This window comes from Phalaenopsis equestris, unplaced genomic scaffold, assembly GCF_001263595.1.
Source record: "Phalaenopsis equestris unplaced genomic scaffold, ASM126359v1 Scaffold000440, whole genome shotgun sequence".
NCBI classification, from domain to species: domain Eukaryota; kingdom Viridiplantae; phylum Streptophyta; class Magnoliopsida; order Asparagales; family Orchidaceae; genus Phalaenopsis; species Phalaenopsis equestris.
In genome coordinates, this window is record NW_018164881.1 from 275,230 (window position 1) to 298,620 (window position 23,391).

Below are 23,391 nucleotides of genomic sequence, written 5' to 3' on the forward strand. Positions count from 1 at the left end.
GTGGTGTGGGTGGTGGTGGCTGTGAGTGTTGGTGGTGGCTGTGGGTGTGAGTGCTTGGCCTTGGGTGTGTGTGTGTATTGACTGTGGTGTGTGTGTGGTGGGAGTGATGATTGTGGGTGCTGTGCTTGGTTGCTGTGTGTGTTGGTGGTGGCTGTGTGTGTATGTGTGACTGTGAGTGCTGTGTGTGGTTGGCCTTGGGTTTATGTGTGTTGTGGCCATGAGTGTTTGTGTGTGTTGGCTGTGAGTATGTGTGGGTGTTGTGCTTGGGGACTATGGATGTTGGTGGTGGTTGTGGGTGTGTGTGGTTGGCTTTGGTCTGTGGGTGTGTGTGGGGGGGGTGGTGGTTGTGAGTGCTACTCTATTTTTTTAGCAATCTTGATACTCACAGTTAAGTGAGGCGCGTATTTTTTTATACTGTTTTGAAGTGGTTTTTTATCAAATACATTGCTATGGTAGTTCTGTTGCAAACAACATTACTGGACTGGGGCAAAATGATCATTTATCCAGAAACAACTGCAAAATAATTGTTTTATAACAACACAAACCAAACAATCAACCAGTTTATCCGGATTAGCTGCTGATCAACAACTTTTCTGAATCAGCTGCTTATTAACAACTTATTAATAAGCTGCAGCTACCTCAAACTCTCCCATATTTCTACCCCATTCCATCTCACACCCGACACCGTAACCGATATCATTTTGGTATCAAAGCCTTGACTTCTCGATCCCAATTCCTGCCAAGATCCTCTAGCCCTTTCGGTGGGCTGCTAAACCTGTCTTCTCGGTGCTTCTTGGAATCAATAAGTTTTTTATCTTCTTGTTTCTTCCGTGTTGATTTCTGGTTTCTGAAAGAGGCAATTTTTTATCTTTTTGTTCTTAATGAGTGGGCTTTTCTACAATTCATCATCTCCTTCCTTTCCTCAGCAAATTTCCTCCAAAAACAACATTCATGCTTTCTTTCCTAGGTTCCCTAGCCTTTCTTTAGTTTGCTATCCAACAATTCCAAATTTCTTTTCACAGATTTTTGTCTGCAAATTCCAAATTTCATAGGGTTCCGACTTTTCTATTTGCTGCAGTTGGCGAGAATTCTAATCCAGGTTGTCCCCAAAGCTGCTTTTCTTGCTATTTTCCTTGTTTCGAGCTGTAGTTTTCCGGCAAAACAACATGTCGCCATGAACAAATGTTGCAAAACCCAATCAAGAACTCGCTATGAAAGGTTCACAATGGAAGACCCAATGTCTTCAAGAAACAATATCTGTTCTTGAATAATGAAAATTGGAAGAGCATGGGGTGGATCAAAGTAGTTGAGAAAGAAGATGAAAACCCATATCATCAAGAATCCTGAAGTTTTGATGTATTTTAAGGCCCGAAAATCATTGTGGATACCTGTATATGATCAACCGATATATGACTAAGAGAAATGCGTTGGAATTTCTATAGTGAGAATTTTATGTGACGATGTTTGATAGCACATTTTGCGGCGTTCCTTGCGAACAACATTTAAATTAGGAGGGTTCTTTTGGTCATTAGTGAAGTATATAATTCTTTATCCTCTAGGCAATCCAAATTATCGTTGAATGACCAGTTTGATAATGATGAACCAGTTTGATAATGATGGCAAGAAGATGGTCTCTAAGCGTATTCACTCAGGTTTGACTGATGTTTTTGGTCAAGCAGTTACAACCACAAGTGTAACTATACAAAATGCAGACAAATCCAACTTTAGTGTTGTTGATGTAAATAATTAAGTTCTTGGTGTATTTGCAAATATTCAAGTCGGTTCTAGTTATGATTGGAATGATGAAGATAAAGAACTTGTTATAGATATCTAATCACTTATCGCAGTGATTGGAGGTGATAATGTTGATTCAATGAGAGATATCGGGCATGTTAAAGAATCACTTCACCGTAAGCCTGAGGAAGAGTTGAACTCCAGAGAGGGATTTGGTGGTGATCATAGGATAAGATCATGTACGGAAACAGATTCAGAGCCATTGGTTTTTACTTTTTCTTTCTAAGGAGCTGAAGCCCAAGGGGTTTGAGGCTACACCAAGATCAGATGGTAAGCAGGTGAAAGTTAAACGTGGTAGTGATGCGTCTCGAATGGCAGAGAAAGTTGCACATTTTCAGAATAGTGTTGATGCAGTGAATATAGTAGTTGGGATAGACGCTTGGATCACCAATCCCGACCTACCTGGGGATTAAAATGTCTCCATCATTTTCATTGTCTCTGGCTTGGAATTGGAGACTAAAAGATAAGTTTTCTTGTAATTAACTAATATAAATATGTATTAACAAACTTGTCAAACTAAGCTCTTGGAGATTGTTTGAGGCTATAAAGTGATTTTCTTAATTTACAAGTTAGATTTTTATTGTCATTTTCCAATCATGGTAGCATTTTCATATACACTTCTTCCTCGTGGTCTCCAGTCGAAAACACATTCTTGATATTAAGTTGATTCATTTCTCATTCTTTATCCACTGCGAAGGAAAAAAACTCTTATAGTGTTTAACTTGACCACTGGAACAAATGTCTCTTAATAGTCTATCACGTAAGACTGAGTGAAACCTTTGACCACTAGTTTAACCTTGAACCTCTCAATGCTCCCATATGCTTTGTACTTGACATTGAAGACCCACCCATTTGCACCCAACGAGTCTGAGGAAGCTTTGCAACGATCCATGTGCCATTTAGATCAAGGGCTTGAATCTCTTTTTCAACTGCCTTTTTCCATTATGGACTTTGAAGTATCTGCACACTATCAAATATTAGATACAAAAAATTTATAAGTTAATGATATAGGAAACATAATCCTAGATAGGATAATTTGTGCAACTTTCCCTATCTTCTTCAATGGATTCCATCTCCCATGGAACTTCAGAAATGTGTGAATTAATGTTTGATTGTGAACAATATTGTGGTTGCATATTATCTTTATCTTGCACAATGGATTTTTTTTCTTCGTCTACACTCGAACTTCCTTATTAATTTCAGGTTGGATGCTCTCAACTGGTGGAACTTAAGAGACATGATGGTTAGAAGGAAGGAGAATATGTTATGAAAACTCTAGATCAGTGTGGGTATTCTAAGTAGTGTAGAGAAGTAGAATAGGTTGTGATGATTCTCGATCAATGTGAGTATCCATAGTAGTGTCCCAAATCTGATATTCACCCAGACTCTCCCCTTGAATATCAGATTTTGGGTAGTGAAGTTGGTTTTCAAAGAATATAACATCCATGAAGTTATAATATTTTTTTGTAATAGAAGAATAACACTTGTACTCCTTTTTGTCGAAGCATACTCAAGGAAGATACATTTGATTGATTTTGTGTCAAGCTTTGTGCGGTTTGGTTGGTGAATGTGGACAAATGAGAAAACTAAATATTTTTAGGGGATGGAAAGGCTCTAACATAGGGGTATTTTTTTCATCACAATATCGAGAGGAGATTTGAATCGAAGGACCCTATTTGAAATTCTATTCATGAAGTGGATGACTGTGAGCACTGCTTCTCCCCATAAAATTTTTAGGATATTGTGAGAAAGCATTATAGATCTTGATACCTAGAGAAGATATCTATTCTTCTTCTCAGCTATCTCATTTTGTTGGGAAGTTTTAACACAAAAACTCACATAATGATACTTTTGTTTGTAAGGTAGGGTCCAATGATAAAATCAAAGTATTCCTTTGCATTATCTTTTTTGAGAATCTGAATTTTGCATTGAAACTAAGTGGAAATCATATTATGGAAGGACTGAAAGATTTTTACGGTTTCAGATTTTTCCTTCATGAGGAATATCCAACTAATTATAATCTGGTCATCAATAAAGGAGACAAACCATTTGCTTTATTGATGGTTTTCAATTTTAATGGTCTCAAATGTCATTGTGGATGATAGAGAAATGATGCGAGGGTTTGTACTGAAACAGAGGATAGACATGATGAGTATGTTTAGCCAATTTACATGATTCACAATGATAAAATTCTGATTTTTTATTAATAAAGAGATGAGGGTATAACTTTACAATATAAAAAAAATTGGGATGACTCAGATGACAATGCCATAATAGAACTTGAATTTCAACATAATCAAACATAACAAATTCATGCATATGGGAAGAAGATGGTGAAGCAGACACTTGTACTTGAGATGAGCTTGTTTAATTAATCGAGTTTGAGTTCGAGCTTGAGCTTCATTCTATGAGTTTGAGCAGACTCACAAGTCGGCTTGTTTGATGTGAAAGAAAATATTATAAATGTAAGATAATGTTATAATGAAATGATAAATATAATGAGCATTTAGAAGATGGTTAATATAAAATCACTTGATATAAAATGTAAAATATAATTTTTAAAATATTTTTTATAGTTTAAAGAAAAATTCTAACTTTTAATATATTCTAAGTATATTTTAAATTAATGGTTTTTTAAATGAGCAGACTCATGAGCTAACAAGTCGAATCGGGGCTAGCTTGAGCTTGGTTTGTTAGCTCATGGAGCTCACTTCACGAGCCACTTATCGAGTCGAGTCGGCTTGGCTCACTTATACTCTACTTATGTGTGAATAAAAAAAATTTCCTTGAGCAGGTATAGACCTTAATGGCAATTCAATACTGCCGATCACCTTCACAGACTCCATTACCTGGAATTCACAAGTGTTAGAATAGAATTTAGTAATACAGTTCAAGTTATGAGTAAGCTTGTTAATTGACAGTAAGTTGCAATTTAATTGGGGAATATATAACATAAAAGAGAGCTGCATATCTTTAGAGACTTGCACTTCTCATTTTTGAACAATCACTAACAAATTTAGAGTTGGTGAACTCTTGGTATCTAGTAGAGGCATGAATATCTTCAGTCTTGTGATCAGAAACACCTAATTCTATAATCCAAGGTCGAAATATTTTATTGTCAACGAGATAAGAGGACATGATACCTTGGTGTATCGTTAAGTTGTTAAGCCACTTTGTTGTGCTCGAAAGAAGTTGCTTCAACACCTCTATTCAAGTTATGAGTAAGCTTGCTAATTGACAGTAAGTTGCAATCTAATTGGGGAATATATAACATAAAAGAGAGTTGCATATTTTTAGAGACTTGCACTTCTCATTTTCGAACAATCACTAACAAATTTAGAGTTGGTGAACTCTTGGTATCTAGTATAGGCATGAATATCTTCAGTCTTGTCATTAGAAACACCTAATTCTATAATCCAAGGTCGAAATATTTTATTGTCAACGAGATAAGAGGACATGATACCTTGGTGTATCGTTAAGTTGGTAAGCCACTTTGTTGTGCTCGAAAGAAGTTGCTTCAACACCTCTAGGTGTTCCGTGGTGAAAGAGCTAGGGTCGACCAACCCTTCAGAAGATGTAGCAGCATGGGCTTTGCTGTCTTGGTCTTTCCTCTCTAACTTAGGTTTCCATTATGTACATTTTCTATGTAGTTTCCAAAACCTATCCTTTGTGTGACCAAGTTTCTTGAATTGTTCACACAAGGGACGATTAAGCTCCGGAGTGGAACTTGATAGCTTCATAACGTACTTGGTCATAAAGCATATGTGTATTTAGGGTTGCAGCTTGTTATAGGAGGACGTTAGTCAACTGGAAGCTTGCATAGAAGAGCGCATGGACAGAAGATTGCCGAGAGAGGCACTTGGGTCTCAAAGAAGGCTAGAGGCTGCCCTAATCCCTTCGCAGGATGTTTGTAGGGAGAGGAAGCATGAGCCAGAGTCAGAGCCGGAGCCGAGAGGGGCTGTAGGATGGTTGGAGGCTGCCCTATTATCGTCACAAATGACCCAGGAGGAAGACGAAGAAGACTTTGCAGGAAGTCATAGACAACATAAGAAGATGTCGCAGACGGTGCAGGATATAATTGCAGATGACATATGAGGAAGATGTCGCAGGTGACATAGGAAAACCTAATAGATGAAGACGAACCAAACTATGTTGGTCGCGGATGCCACTGACAATGATATGCAGGGATGGAGATGACACAAACGATGTCATCTGAGGAACTAGATACGACCAACCGAACTTGGAAGGTAGTATGCGGTAGTCGGAAGCCTGCAGGTATACGACCTGTAGGTATCGGGGCCTGCAGAGATCTGAGACGAGCGTATTATGGCGCTTCAAGAGGATCCAAGGTTTGTTTCCTGGCTCTGATACCACAAAGAAAGGAGGAGAAAAATAATATTCTTTTATTTCCAATTATCAAATTACAACTCTTCTTCTTATATGATAAGCAATTACTAGGACAAAGTTAACCACAACCATTACAACTTACCAACGATAAACTAACTCAAGAAGGAAAAAAATATGCAACAACAACAACAACGATAAGTGGGGTCGACTACATGAATCCTTTTTCTCCATTGCGTTCTATTTAGTGTCATATTTTCATATAATTCTAATAAATTAAGATCATTTTTTATACAATTAGCCCAAGTCTTCCTAGGTCTACCTCTGCCTTTCTTAACATAAGTCGAATCTAAAACATCTACTCTCTTAATCGGATCATCAGATGGTCGATGCTTAATGTGACCAAACCATCTAAGACGACTTTCTCTACTTTTGTCCGTCATAGAAGCTACACCAACCCTATCACAAATATATTCATTTCACATTTTGTCTCTAAGTGTAAAGCCACTCATCCACCTAATTATTCTCATCTCGGCAACACTTAACTTAGTATTATGCTTCTCTTTTGAAGGCCAACATTCAGTGCCATAGAGCATTGCAGTTCTCACCACCGTCTTATAAAATTTTCCTTTCAGTCTAAGGGTACTTTTCTATCACACAAAAGGCTTGAAATGATTAATTTAGTATATTAATTTAAAACAAGACAAAATTAAATAATTATTTAAGTGAAAAAAATTTATAAGTAGTAAGTATATTTGTTGGTTGAGAAATAAAATGTATTATTTAAAAGTTAACATTAACACACTTAAGATGGTCGATTGCTTTTATGAAATTACTTTTTTTTTCAATTTTCTCTCATTTTTTATTATTCATAGTTTTGCAATTATTATATGAAATTTGTACAGGTTTTGTCACTTTCATATCATTAAATCGTCATCTAATCTGTTGGTTGACTATTTATCAATAGCCCCTAAATTTATGGTTGGACTGTAAAACAATCAATTTGAGAGAGAGGGCTCTTTTAATGCGCGTTTCTCGTTTGGTCTTTTACCTCTTTCTGCCTATGATATTATCATTTGTCAACTTATCCAACATAACATAAATTTTGTTATGTGCCTTTTCTCTGTTTTTCAGAAACCTTTTTTAAATGCTTATTATTATGCACAGCTTATCAATCATTCTCTTTTAATACGTCTCAAAGAAAAATATAATATGTAAAAGTTCAATAGTGAATTTTTTAATATGCAACAAATTAGGAAACAATGTTAGAATTTGAGTAATATAAATATGGTTAAATTAATTAAACTTGTGATTATATAAAACAAGTATACAATAATGTTACCGGCAACATCAGGCGCTAATGACATGCTTAATATAGGGAAGTTTTATAGACAGTAGATATAAGATATATTTGCTTTCGTTATTAAAGGGTTGAGTATCTCACCGACAATGTTGGCTCTTTTTTAAGATGTATCTTCTTACTTTACCATCCTGCTATCTTATTTTTTATAAACAAACTAATAAAAATAGTAATTTTTTCAATATATATATAAATAGTGAAATTAATAACTTGAAATTAAATCTATTTACTTCAAATAACAATTTTATCTTCTTACTTTACTGTCATTTTTTTCTCATTTTTTTTTTGTCGTTGCTTTTCGGTTTACTTATTTGAGCACTTCCTTTTATTTTTTTTTTGTCATTGCTTTTCGGTTTACTTATTTGAGCACTTCCTTTTATCCTTTATGTTGGGATACAGCAGCTATGAAGCGAAAGGGAGTGTGGATGAGAATGGAATAGGATAAGGCTAGGTTTGATAATTATATATGTAAATATATTCAACTTTATTTGATACCCTTACACATGCAGAAATTCCATCGTGGCATGCTGCCACATTAAATTTAATGAAAACCTTAGAAACATAATTAAATAATAAATTGATTAATAATTGATTGTATGGTATTTTATTTTTATATTATTCTGTTTGTCAAAATGATTGATATTGAATTGTAAAGTCTTATAAAAATAGTTTTGATCATTTTGAAGATTTGTGAAACATGGGATATAATTTTTTATAGAAGATTTCGTGTTTTATCTTTTAAAATTTTTTAGGGTGTTACAGCTACTGCTTTTACTACTATTTTTTTATTCTTAAATAATTTATGGTACCACTAACATTACTATACTAATATTAATATACGTGATGCACGGATACTAATATTGGTAGTATGAACAGTAGTAGTAGCAGTAGTTTAGTAAGTAAAACAGGACTACATTCATTGGGTGGAGACTTGTAAAACTGGACGAAAGTTATCTTTTTTCATTTATCTAAAATATTATTCTTATATTTCAGTTAAGTTACTGGACTGGGGAGAAGAAGGTAGCAGGACAGAAGCTGAAATTGCTTCACTGCGAGCAGCATTTACTCAGGAAGTTTCTGTTTGGCATAAACTTGATCATCCAAATGTAACTAAGGTAAGCATTGCTGCATGTATAGATACTTGAGTACCGGAAAAAATCTTACGAGTTAATGCAAAAGTTGTGCTTCTATCAGTCCTTAACTTTGGTTTTAAACAAAACAAACTTTTTTTGATTCAATTGATCAGGTTTATTTTGCTGCAGCAATGGTTTATTGCCTTTATTTTTGATTTGAGATTACCTTTTTTTTTCTCTGATCTATTTACTCGTGTCATTCTTCAGACATTATTTTTTCGCCTTTGAGTCCTAAAAGGGCATAATTGAGAAAAATTGCAATAAATTCGACTTTTATTGAAAATAAAACATATACTTTCAGGACCCTTTGAGAATATGCTCATATGCATAATGTTTAAGATTATGTATGCACCTCATTGCATAAGGCTTTCTCCTGCGATCATACATGCTAATACTTGCTTAAGGAAATGATAAATTATTTATTTATTTGATCTTATTGTTACCTGCAGAAATATTCTCAGTGGTAGAGAAAATATTTAATTTCTTAATTCTGTATAAAAATTTATTTCACAGACAAATAAAAAAAGAGTTGCAGGAAATTTCATAGTTTTTACGTGAAAAACTTGTAAAGGAAAAAAAGATCACAAGGTTTGGTTTAGCTAACGTGATTCGACTGGTACATTTTGTAAGTTTTAAATAATTCTCTTCTTGATAATCTGGCATGATATTGATATGATGTATTAGACATACTTTGAAGGATGAATTCCATAATTTAAGTTGAAAAACCTTGAGGCACCGAACTTGTTTTCAAAGAGTATTTACTCTCTGCTGGATCTATCTTCTTTGAGTAGGGAAGATTAGAGACCAAGAAGTCCAATTTAAATGATGATTTTGATGTTGAGTTGGAGTTGATATCAATGATATATATTGGCTTTATTGGAAATGACGTGCGTTGACATTGTCGGTGCTGAATGACGATGAAATTGGTGAGTGTTGGTGATGCGAGCGTCTAGGGTACAGGGCCCTTGTGGCGCACCTAAACTGGTTCATTCCAGTCTTCCAAGGGGCCGTCAGCCCTCCAAGGAGTGGAAATACAACAGTGGGACCCACTTCTAGTTATCTGTGACTATTTATTTGCTTTTGTTGATGTCTAGTGTTAGTTTTGCTGTGATTTGTTTCCGGATAGCCATCGACACTCCTTTTCCCTTCCCAGGGCAATATCCATAAGTTCTAAGTGTTGCTCTGGCTATTCCTGAAGTAGTGTGTATCATCTTCTACCACCCCTCCACTTCTTTCCTACATCGTTCCCTCTTCATCCTTGTCTCTGTCCCTTGCAGCCACCTTCAGGAAAACAACCAAGTTGCTGTTTTCTCTCAGCTCCGCTTCCTTCATGCCATTCCACCCCTTCTAGCTTGCTGCCCTCACCCTCCCATCGCTGTCCTCGCTGCTCTCCGCCTTCCTCTTGCTGCCGCCATTTTCCAACTTGCCATTTGACCTTTCTTGCCTTCGCTCAGGAGGTCTGACCCCTAGACGACAACATCTCCACCCTGGATCCACTCTAGTTCCAGTGTTGTAAGTTTTTTTGTTGCAATTTCAGATTTCTAGGCTGTTTTGTTGTAATTTCCAATTTGAATTCATTAATATTTTTTTTTTGTTGGATGTTTGTTAAATCCGGTATAATTTGGTATCAGAGCTAAGTCGATTCTAGTTCCATCCTAAGGTGATCTACCAAACAGTAATAAAATCTTGACCCAAACCTAATTTTCCATGCAAATTCTCAAAATCAGCAACCCTACCTTTCTTCTGCACCCTAAATCCGCCCCGTACACTCTCTTTCACCTCTCAAACCTAAATCTTAGCCATGCCACCAAAGATACAAGTGCCGAAAGCCGATCGGGAGCTTACCATGAAAGAGATGCAATGGCAAATTTGTCGACTTCAGCTAAGCTTTGCTGAAATTGGAAGGGACCCATAGAGTGATCAAAGTTGATTATGATAGTGAGATTTAAAGAGGAGAGGAATATCTGAATCCCTTTCATATAAATGACTCTAGTGATGATGAGGATAGGCCACTGCGCTTTGGGATTCACTATTTGAAGAGGCCGAGGGTTGGATTGACTTCTGGAGGTCATGGGAATATGAGAGTAAAGATAGACTTATCAGATTTCAAGGGGAGAATAAATCCAAATCACTTCAATTAAGTGGTTGCAGTCTGTTGAGCTAATATTTTAGTATAAGGAGTTCTCAATTGATAGGAATGAAGCTTGCTACCATAAAACTGAAGAAAAGTGCCTCTTTGTGGTGAGAGAATATGAAGGGAGTGAGACAGAGAGAAGGTAGGAGCAAGATCACTACTAGGGAGAAGGACGAAGAAGGAGATGCAACAAAAGTATCCACTCTCACACTACCGTCGGGACATGTTCTTGAGGTTACATCACTTACATCAAGGAGAGTTATCAGTCGAGGAGTTGACACGGAGTTTGAGCATCTCATGTTGAAATGTGAGCTGAGGGGCCAGAGGAGTATACCATAGTCAAGCATTTAAGAGTCTGAAGTTAGCCATCAGCCATGTCGTTCCGAAAGGCAAGCAGTTTCCCAGTAGTTTTTTTTCTTGCTGTTTTTTTCTTACTGTAAAGTTCTATTCCGTGGAGAATTTTCTGCTGTCGGTTGTCTGACAATTTTTTTTCATAAAAATCTATTGCATATTTGTCATGTAGATCTATAGTCGCTGGTTCCCCTAGCTGCCTCCATTTAACTGCCGTCAGTTAATCTTTTCCCTATTGGTTTTCTATAGTTTGCTGCCGTTGATCCTTCTGGCAGGTAGTTTCCAGCCGCCAGACCTCCCTCCAATGAAGAGTCAATCCCTAGATTCCAATCTTGGACCTTCTTGTCGCAAGTCTTGAGCGCATCTAGAGTGACGACATCCTTGAGATCCTCGTCGAGGATATATGATGTCGGCAACCAACCGTGGATTACTGTCGCCCTCTCATTGGCGGCCTCTCCTAGTAAGATTTCTGCCAGACCTCTGTCGGCCGACTCTCTCTCTCATTGGGGACCCTTTTTTGATAGGTTGTGTGCCGATGAATTTTCCGCTATTTTTCCCCGCAAAACCTTCCCATTGTTCTTACTAGGAGGAGTTGCACGCAGGAAACAAAGCACTTTTTTCTGCTGTACTTCCTAGTTGCAGAAAACGTAGCTTTTTCCCTGAAATTGAGCGCTGCTTCCTATTGTTTCTTAAAAAATCCAAAGTTGGTTTCTGCAGCCTGATCCGTCGCCTACCCCTTCTCTTATAATATTTTTCTCTTCCCTCCGCGGGTATCAGGGGAGCTGTGTTTCCAGCAGCCATTTTTCCTGTAACTTTCTTTGTCGGCAGAATTTCCTAGGTGTGTTTTGCTCTTCTTCTCTCTTGTGGAAACCCCAACCTAAAACTCATCGCCGATGTTCAGAGAGGTAGACTTTCTCTAGTGAAAATACCAATCGGAGAGCCGCCACCAATGTTTGGAGAGCGGGACCTTCTCTCTCTAACGACACTCCCAACCGAAGGGGAGAAGTTATTTTCTTAGACATGTCTTAACAAAAAAAATGGGCAGAGGGGAGGTGCTATTTTTGCCATTTTTCCTCTGCAGGTTTCATCTGCTATTACAGAGGTGAGACTGGATGTATCATTGAATGGAATCTTATCAACTGACCTACATGCCCTTCTCCGTCGATTTCTTCTTTACTGTCGGAAATCTTCATTCAAATCCTTCTCTGTTTTTTCTTTGCCAGCATAGTTCTCTCTGCAGACTTCTTCTTCTCTGGAATTCTCTTGTCCAATAACAACAATAACAGTTGGTTCTCTCCCTGCAGGTTGCAACCCTTTTTTCTCTGCGGTCGGTAATCTTATCTGCTAGCAATCTGCCCTGCAAAGAACAATATCCTATTACGGGTCATCCTTGTTTAAGACCCTTTTCCTGCAGTAGACCCCGCTCCAGAGCTTTTATTTATTTATTTTGCAGGCTTTATCTTGCTACATTTTTCCTTCAAGTTGTCTACTTGTCTACAAACTCCCCATAATTCTCTCTGCAGACTTCTTCCCTGGAATTCTCTTGTCCAATAACAACAACAACAGTCGGTTCTCTCCCTGCAGGTTGCAACCCTTTTTTCTCTGCGGTCGGTAATCTTATCTGCTAGCAATCTGCCCTGCAAAGAACAATATCCTATTACGGGTCATCCTTGTTTAAGACCCTTTTCCTGCAGTAGACCCCGCTCCAGAGCTTTTATTTATTTATTTTGCAGGCTTTATCTTGCTACATTTTTCCTTCAAGTTGTCTACTTGTCTACAAACTCCCCTGCAACATTACATGGAGGAGCCTTCCACTACCTACAAACACTGCAGAAATTACAGTCAAAGACAATCACAATTTTCTACTTCTTTGAAAACTCCCTTGCAACATTACCTATAGGAGCCTTCCGCCTACCTACAGATATTGCAAGAACAACAGTCAAAGACAACCACAATTGTCCACTTTCCTGCAAACTCCCCTACAACATTACTTGCAGGAGGTTTCGATCCACCTACATTGCGTGAACTACAACCAATGATAATGCAGTACAGGATGAAAACTTCAAGTTCTATCTCACAGGATTTTCCTCGCTCATTATTTGATGCTTTCTAATCCAATTTGAAACATGATTGACTTGAGGGAGTGTTAGCAGTTATATTATGATATAATTTATTTCTATGAAAAGCTATGAGGAATAAATTATTTCCTTGGATTGAATTTATTTCCTTTCCTATTTAATGTTTTTTCTTTTTCTCCAAATATAGGCTTTCCTATTTAATGTTTTTTCTTTTTCTCCAAATAATTAATATGTATTGATTAATTGGAGATATTAGGTGTTATATCTTTTCTTTCATGTTGTTTCCTTTCATGTGGTTTCTTTTTATTGTTTTTCCTATTCTAGGATTCATATAAGAGCCCTTTCATATAAATAAAAATATTCCACATTATTTTGAATTTCAACGGTGTATATATATATATATATCCTCAAAGAATGGCCAGAGGCTATTATACTAGCCACCAACTACCCTCATATGCCTAACTATTCGAGAACCGCCCTCACTACCGACAAACTTGCTAGAGGGGGATTCAAACCTATGACCTGGGGGCTTGCCCTTCAAAGAGGCTGCTTTACCAATAGGTTATGGGTGGTGGCACTTCAACAAAAAATATATATATATAATTTTCTCATGTTGTCTTTCTGCTCTGCTAGGGTTCCGCCGCATGGCGATCCCTAGCGTCTTTCGGCTTCGGCGTCTCCTTCCATTCGCGTCGTCTCTCGTTTGCGTTCACGTCTCGACTGACGACAGTGTTGCAGTTGACTTCGTGCCTGTGTCTCTTCGGCGACAGAGCCTCTCGATAGCGTCTTCATCTGCGACAGAGACGCTCGCTTCTACTGCATCTCCTCTGCTACAGAGCCGTCGACTTCGTGCCTGCATTTTCTGCGACAGAGCCGCTCGACAGCTTCTTCGTCTGCGACAGACAAAGCCGCTCGACATTTCTGCTGCGTCTCGTAGAGCCTCCCGGTCTGCTCAACTCTGCCTCTGGCGTGACAGAGCCGCTTGACACTCGTGCAACTTCTCACTGTGCTGCAGGTTGGCACTAGCTGCGGTAATGGCCTCAGGGCTTTCCTACGTCGCCGCCCTCGCTGGTGATAACCCCTCCAAACCCTCCTATGCTACAGTGGTTCACAAACGCAGCTCCCCTTTTCACCTCGTAGATAGTGCGATATTTCTGCAAGTTTATCATGATTATGTTGCAGGAAATGACGATTATAATCTCATCAAAAAAGTAGAGAAAAGGCGGGTAAACCAACAATTGTCTTTTCTGATACTGAAATTTCAACTTGTGTAGGAAAATACAAATTTACACTAGTTGGAAAGTTCCAATTAGGTTACCCCTAAGATGGAGATCATCAGGAAGGTTTTTGAAGATTTCAAACTGGTTGGGGGTTAACAAGTGGTCATTTTGACGGAAGACATGTTATGATACAACTGAGCACAGAAGATGATTACACGAGGATTTTCTCAAAGAAATTCATCACAATTGAGGGCAAACATATGAAATTGCTCAAATGGACCCCCAATTTTGATCCCAGTCAAGAACCCCCACTTGCACCTATCTGGTTCTCATTACCTGAACTCAAACTTCATTTCTTTGATCTACCTATCTTATATGCAATTGAGACTATCCTTGAAAAACCTTTGCAGGTAGATTTACCTACAGTTCATTTCTCAAGACTCTCTATTGCAAGAATTTTGATTGAACGAGATATTACACTACCATATATAGAAGAAGTCTGACTTGGATCTGCTCACAATGTTTATTGGCAAAAAATCAGTATGGAACAAAAACCATACTACTGTAAGCACTGCAAGATGTTTGAACACGTGCAGGAAAACTATTTCAAATTGCACCCACAGTTGAGAACCACTAGTCAAAAGCAGTAACACACTGTTAGCACACCCCATGTGCCTGAACGCGTTCCCAACAAACCTGATGACAGCCAACCTGAGGAGGGAAACACCACAATACAGGAGTTGGTGTCTGCCCCTGGTATCCCTTCTCTTGACTATACTATAATGGATAATGTTCGAACTGAAAATCAGAATAGTCCTACAGCTTCTATTCAAGAAGCATCAGATGCAGAGGTAACAATTCACACTTTACTTACACTGAAACCTATCGCGGTGACGACGACAATCTCTCCTTCTACTGCGGTTCCAACATCAAATCAGATCAAGGATCACATGAGTCAGTCTTCAGATGAAGAATGACAGGTTTACACTTCTCGGCGGAAGAAGAAGCCTGGGGGCTCACTTCAACTTGACTTGGAAACTTAATGGATGAAACTTAATGGATGATACTTTGGTGACTCCTGACAATGACACGACTCTTCAAAGCTTGTTATTTGGTTCTGCTCCTAAAACTAGAGAAAGAGGCAGAACTAAACTGGCTTGTCCCTCGTTACTGTTTTCTGCATGTTTTAAGTTTATTTTTTAATTTTATTGAGTCTATCTGTACCTTTAGTTGGGGTTTTTCTTGTATCGTATGGGTAGGGTGTCTCTTTGGGTTCTTCTCATACAACCTTTATGTATCCTTTTCTAATTCAATAAAATTAGTCCATGGGCTTTTCATACACACACACACACACACACATATATATATATATTGTCTAGGTTCCCGCTTGGAAATTCTCTCGCAGTCCTTCGTCATCCTAACGTCTCGCGCGAGATTTTCTTGCTTAGTGCCGTAACTTTCTGTGCTGTGGTCTCCGTTTGATCCCTTTTTCGCGGATCGAGCAACAAGGAGTTAGACCTACTGTTTGACTCTGAGCTCAATGGTTACTGTTCCTTCTCAGCCATATACTACTTCAGTGAAGAGTTCTTTTGTTGATATGGTTGACTCTATGAGATTAGATTAGGTTTCCCCTCAGGTTTACCACGAATCATTCGAAGGTCAGGAGGACTACAATCTTATCAAGAAGACGGGTAGGAAGAGTGGTAAACTGACTTTATTCTTATATGATGTTGAAGTTTCCAACCTGGTTAACAAGTTCAAATTCACCCTCATTGGAAAGTTCAAATCGGGACATCCCAAAATGAAAATCGTTTGAAAGGCTTTTGAAGATATTAAATTATTGGGACTTTGGAATGTTGGTCTATTTGATGGAAGACATATGATGCTATAATTATCTAAAGTGGAAGACTATGCCAAAATATTTTCCAAAAAGTTAATGAAAATAGAGGTAAAATATATGAAACTGCTTAAGTGGTCTCCTGAATTTGACCATTGTCAAGAACCACCTATAGTTCCAACCTGGTTTAAACTATATGGCTTAAAGTTGCACTACTTCAACTACCAAGTCCTTTACTCTATTGGAGCTGCACTAGGGAGACCTATGAAATTGGATACACCTACCTTCAATCTAACCAGGCCTTTGGTTGCAATAATTCTTGTTGAAAGGGGTATCACCCTCTTTGATGTGGACGAAATATGGCTTGGTACTGCCCACAATGGGTATTGACAACCAATTATAGCCGAACAAAGACCATACTACTACAATCATTATAAACTATTTGGGCACACCCCTGTCAAATGCTTCAGGCTTCACCCGCATTTGAGATCGGTTGGTCTTAACAACATCATCAATGTGGAGGAAAATATAACATACACTATTAATCTTCTAGAAATGTTGAATGAGAATTTGACTCGTAAGGCTACTCCTCACCCATCAGACCAGCAGCTTCCGCCTACTGTTGTTGAAGCAGCTCTTCCTCAGATTACAAACTCTACGAATTGTGTTGTAGCAGATGATAGCCGAAGTGTCTTGGATCCACTTTGCGAGAGAAGAAAGTACTCATGTTATGGAGGAGTATCAAGATCAATGTGTGTTGTAGGCTGGGTCATATCAACAGTTTACCTCCATCAAAGATCCACCTATTGTTCACACAAGACTACCTCTGACAGATGATTGACGGGTCTACGAATCTAGGAAGAAGAAGAAAGGAATGCCAGATCTCAATAACTCTCAGGATGACTGTATAATTGTTTCGGGCGGAAGCCCACATCTCAATATGTTGCTGGACTCCCTCCATAGATCCAGGGGAAGGGGAAGGGGAAGTGGTAGATCCGCCAACTACACCCACCATGATTCGGAGTTGTTTCTTTTTGTTTTATTTTTGGGGAATACGTTTGTAATCCCTGTGAGCAACATCCTTCTACCCACTCACTAAAACCTTTGTATCATCCCTTTTTTATCAATGAATTTTGCCTTTTAAATATATATATATATATATATACACACACACATGTATGTATGTATTTATGTATGTGAAAAATATTTAAAACATTTAAACCACACTTTTTAATTTAAAAGGTCAAAACTAGATATTTTCTTGCCTAAAACTAATTTTGGAAGAGAATCTTGATGATCATATCTGTCTTGCATCCTATTGTGTCTGAGATTACTCTTCCATTGCTCATTTTTATAGTTTCTCTATTGTTTATAAGCAGGAATCTAATTTTATAAGTGAGGCCAATGGTGTTCAGGATTGACAAGATGTAAGATATAGATGAGTGAACACTTGGTTCTCATTCTAAATGATGTTTCTCCAATTTAATGTGAGTGGCTGTATTAGGTGAAGCGTTAGAGTGGTGAATCTTCTCCTGATTTATTATGAGAACAAAATTAACATATTCTTTCAAAGGTTTGGTAGTAGTTTGTCTCAATTTTACGAGAAAACTTGATGATATTTGGTTTTTATCTTCATTGATTGATTATTCTAAGTCACAAGCAAGCAAATTTACTTGCAAATTTCCTTCTATCTTGCTCATTAGTTCAAATTTTTTTTTTTTAAATTGCAAGCCTAACACTTCTATGTTTGTGGTTTTACATTTCAAGATACTACATTAGATTACTGGAATATATTTAGTAGATCTCCTCTATCTTCAATAACTTGCATCTTTGTCTGAAATTTCCTAACTCGCAAAAAACATAATTTTACTTGTTTTTTAAACAGTTTATAGGCGCTACATTGGGTGAGGCAGACCTGAACATACAAACTGAAAATGGCCAGATTGGAATGTCTACTAACATTTGCTGTGTTGTTGTTGAATACCTCCCTGGGGGCGCCTTAAAAACTTATCTCATAAAAAATCATAGGAGAAAGCTAGCTTTCAAAGTTGTAGTCCAAATATCTCTTGATCTTGCAAGGGGGTAATCACAAACTTATGTCTTCATCTTGAATACAAATTTTACTTTTATATTTGTTTTACTGTTTCCTTTACATGTGTGAGTTTTCCATCTACAGGTTGAGTTATCTTCACTCAAAAAAGATTGTGCACAGAGATGTAAAGACAGAAAATATGCTTCTGGATAGGACAAGGGCTTTAAAAATTGCTGATTTTGGTGTTGCGCGAGTTGAAGCACAAAACCCCAATGATATGACTGGAGAAACCGGAACCCTTGGTTATATGGCTCCAGAGGTTTGTGGTTATTCTACAGCATTGCTTTGTCAATTTCAACTTAATGCCCTAAGACATTTGTAGTATTGCAATGGACTTCTAATTCAAATTTCCAAACAAGCTTATATTTGAAACGGACAAAGAAAGTTTCAAATCAAAAGCTTTTTCCTTCTGTATTTGTTTTGTATCATTATCCTTCTTTATGCAATCTCTTTTTTGATCAAACTCTTTGCTTCAAGAAAAATAAAGTTTTATTGTCACTCCAAAATGTTGCCATCATTCAATGTAACACTTCTCTATATAAACTGAATTTCAAACCTGTTAATGCTTGTGAATATTCTATTTAAGTAAAATTTTCCTACATAACGCTTAAAAGTCAATGGTTCAAATTGATAGCTCCGCACCATGGCCTGGTGCACTTTTCATTTATAAATCCCAAGAGCTGCGAAATAAGTCTGCCATGATTTCCTATTTTAGGCGGTTTACAACCATGCATATCATGACAAAAACAGGTGCCATTATTTTCTTCTGGTAGCAAATGTTTTATTTACTGGCAGTGGCAAAAATAATTAATCAAAAAAATAAAAATAAAGATTAATTAGTCACATAGATAATAATCATGAATCTCTTCTCCTAACCCACAATGACTTAGTTTTATTCTCAAAGCTAATCTCCCGTCCAAGTCATCATCATCATTTGCTTAAGGTTTAGCTATTTGGGATCAGCTTTTTGAATAATCTATTTTCCCATTTTTTCTGATTGAATGCTAATCAAATTTGCAGGTTCTAAATGGAAATCCTTACAACAGAAAATGTGATGTGTACAGCTTTGGAATTTGCCTGTGGGAGATATACTGCTGTGATATGCCATATCCTGACCTCACTTTCTCTGAAATCACATCTGCAGTTGTTCGGCAAGTAAGTGAATGTCTTTTTTTTTCCTCATTTTAATTGCTGACTGATCCAATAAATAAATAAATAAATAACTAAATGAATAAATAAAATAAAATGATGTACATTATTATCAAAATAAAATTTTTGCTAGATTTGGTCCATAAATTATGGTAAGTACATTGTGACATAGTTGAGTTGTTATTTCTTCCATGGTCGGGTTTTAATACAGGCCATTTTTTGTTCGCCTGAATGTATGTGCACAGAAGTGCACTAATTTAAAATTCTTAATATGTTATACTCTTTTTAAATATGTAGAAAAATTTCAATTTGTAATGTTTTTTTAGATTTAATAAATTGGTAAATTTTTTTAAGATTCTTGATTTTTTTTAACAACTTGCTTTTTTAAAATTATCATGAGATATTTGAAAAATATTTTAGTAATAGATTTCAAGAAATAAAATAATTTTAGGGCTTATATGCATCTAAGCATATTTAAACCAATTATTAGGCAATATTAAGTTATATTTTTAAAAATAAATTGTATTATTTATCTATCTATCTATCTATCTATCTATATATATATATATATATATAATTTTTATAAAATTGAAATTGTTTAAGATCTTAAAAAAATATTTTTTAAAAGAATTTATTTGTGTTTTTAAACAAAAATGAATGTAAAAAATTATTCAAAAATTTTCATTTGGCTAATTACTAAGTATATAGAATCAATAAGTCTCTTTATCTTAAAATGATTTAATTACAATTAACATATATAAATAAGAAATTATATGAGTTAAGGCAAAATATTAGTTAAAAGATAGTTGATATAAATTGTTTAAATTATGAAAAAAATACAGATGCATATTGGTGGAATGACAATGCCTTTTTTTTGATAGATCAACTTCATCTTTTAAGCGCACTTACCTGTGCATATTATTTGAGGGTGTTGTTTTCCACTGTGTGGTCACAGGTTCAAACCACACATATTGTCTTTTGGGCTCACTTTTACTAAAAAAAAAAAACCTTTAGTTTTTAATGCTTATTTATTTTGGCGATGGATGACACATAAATCAACAAAAAATCATGAAAACTTTAAATTATTAAAGTAAATGTATTATTATATTCACGCTATGCAAATCAATGTAAACATAATTTTCTTAGTAGGTTTTATATACATACAATCGAAAACATCTCATCCTACATATCTAACACTTTACGCAATATATTTACATACCTAACACCTATGACTATATTAAACTCATTAATTTACCACTGTTAATTTCTTCATCTCCCTTGTGCACAAAGCCACGAAATTGCAAGTGCACTGCAGTTGGCTGCAGAAGAATTGTTAAAAAATGTAAGAAATAAAATCGATCTCTCCAGTTAAACTTCCCTGCTCGCCATCCATCACTTTTTAGAGTCCGTTGATCGGATAATAGAGATGATTAATTCTTGTACTAGGTTAATAAAGTTGTTAATTGGTTATGAGATTAGTCAGCAATAACTTAGCAATGTTGTATATCTATAAATAGCTCCTTTAAGGGAATGCACAAAATGATGTAAGCTTCTGTTCTTTTTATCATTAAATAGCTCCTATTTGCGCACGAAGTCAACTTCTCTTCTATCAAAGCAAATAATAAGAGAAGCTTCATTTTTTTCATTCCTTCAATGCCTCTAATAGGAGCTATTAATAGAAATTCAACATTGATAATTTATTGCTGACTAATCTCATAACTAATTAACAACCTTATTAACCTAATACAAGAATTAATCATCTCTAATATCCCATCACTTGTCCTCCTCTCTCTCGTCTCTCCATAAAAGTCTCGGCGATTACTTAGTGACGAAGGAGAAATGGAAGGAGGTCGAATGGCTTCGGTGTAATCACTATGTAAACCTGCCAAACCCATCTTGGGATGGAGTAATCATCACCCAAATAGACTATGGTTTGTAGGCGCGCCATTAATAACCTCCATATATGAAAAGAAAATGATGCTTAGGTGTTAATATGTAAATACATAAGAATTGAGTGGAATGCATGTAAATCTTAGACTTATACGCATATAAATCTTTCTTTTTGATTTTTAATTGTGCGATGTGAGTGGAATGCTTATATGCATGTAAATCTTTCTTTTTGTAAATCTATCTTTTAGGTTTACATCTAAGCATATTATGTTTCAACTATCCTATATTTTTCTTTCGCCTACAACTTCTATTCTGCAACTGTTACAGAATTTGAGGCCGGAGATACCGAGGTGCTGCCCGAACTCACTAGCAAATGTGATGAAACGATGCTGGGATGCGAACCCTGACAGGCGGCCGGAGATGGATGATGTAGTCGTCATGCTGGAAGCCATTGACACATCCAAGGGCGGAGGGATGATCCCTATTGGTCAGCAACAAGGATGCCTGCCTTGTTTTGGCAGCTACAAAGGCCCCTAAATTTGTTGTAATCAAAATGTTTTTTTGAAATCCTTGTTGATATTCTGATTGCTGCTGATGCTTCGCAGCGCTCGGTGGCCGGAATTGTATTTATGGAGCCAAGCCAATAGTAATTATGTAATACATGTGTTTGACTTCTTTCTTGTCTGAGGATTTGCTTTTCTGTGTCATAATTTTTAGTGTTGGTTGACTTGGTTTACTGGACTTTGAGGTAATTTGTATTTACAAATATGTGAAATATTCTTGAATGAAAATCTTCATGCATCCATAATTTGAGCTTGACTGTGCAAAATTTTATGGGAGAATAATGTTAATATTTTTGAGTATATATTATTAAATTGTGCATATTAATGAATTCTATGGTTTGGTTGAAAGAATTATCTATTGACGTCTGAGTGCATGCATATCACTTCTTTAAATGCAAAATAATGTGGTAATTTGATAGAAGGCTGGTTTAATGGAGAAAATATTCTAATCACCGGGCGTCACATCGTCATATGTCTAATCGACGGGCGATGTGATAGTCAATTGTTGGTCGTACGGACGGAATATTTTGTCGGTGTAATGTTACTTTTTTTTTTTTTGCTTTGCAATGTGCAGAAGTGAAGACAGGCCACAATAAAAGTTGGGAAAAGGATTAATGATGTGAAATTATTTGTCTTGACGGTTTTGAGTAGGGAGACTATTTTTTGAAGATCATAAAGTTGAATCATTTATCTTAAAAAATAGTAATATTAGGAAAATTGAAAAAGTGCATTTTTATGCTTTATTTAATGCAATTCCGGATCCTTTGGTAAAAATATCTTAAAATCTTTCTCATGTATCGTATTTCAACATCAGGAGGTGAATTTGTATAGGCCGCCCTTTATGAAGCCTTCAATTATAAATCCGTTCTCATGCATGCATTTAATACCCCCACAAGAAATTTGGCAAACATATATTTTTTCTTTGATATTCTCTAATACCCTCACAAGAACTTGGGAAAAATTTGCGTACATAAGGTACGCAGAGCCGCGTACGTTTGTAACCTGTAAATAGGTTACATGAAGGATATTAAGAGGTTATAACCGCGTTATACCCTCTCTAACCTCCCTGTAACTTACCTGTACCTTCTAGTAAGTTCCGCTCTTCTGTTTTCAGATACATGGAGTTACAGAGAGTATAACACGATTATAACCTCCCAATATCCTCCCTGTAACCTATTTGCAGGTTACAGACGTACGCAGCTCTGCGTACGTCTTGTGTACACAAACTTTTTCCCAAGAACTTGTGCCCGAAAAAAGAGATCTTATTATGATCCAGCCTTTTTCAATTTGGAGGAAAACCATAATCTTCTTTTACATAATAAACTGTTTCAATAAATTTAGGCCACTTAATTTTTCCTTTCATGAGTTTCCTATGTACAAATTTTTGCACCCCTTATGAGATCTTATTTATTTGTGAAAATATTATGTAATGTCGAGGCATAAAAT

At 36.4% G+C, this 23,391-nt stretch overlaps 1 protein-coding gene across 1 annotated transcript in view; it reads left to right on the top strand.

The window, feature by feature from the left end:
* Positions 1–22,190, top strand: part of LOC110027755 (serine/threonine-protein kinase STY8-like) — a 27,192-nt gene extending 5,002 nt beyond the window's left edge. Inside the window, exons 2-6 of the mRNA XM_020729302.1 lie at positions 8,492–8,613; positions 18,137–18,333; positions 18,428–18,602; positions 19,364–19,498; positions 21,710–22,190. Coding sequence (XP_020584961.1) covers positions 8,492–8,613; positions 18,137–18,333; positions 18,428–18,602; positions 19,364–19,498; positions 21,710–21,919 — 839 coding nt within the window. The 3' untranslated portion in view covers positions 21,920–22,190. The remainder of the gene's footprint in view (positions 1–8,491; positions 8,614–18,136; positions 18,334–18,427; positions 18,603–19,363; positions 19,499–21,709) is intronic.
* The last annotated feature ends 1,201 nt before the right edge of the window (positions 22,191–23,391 follow it).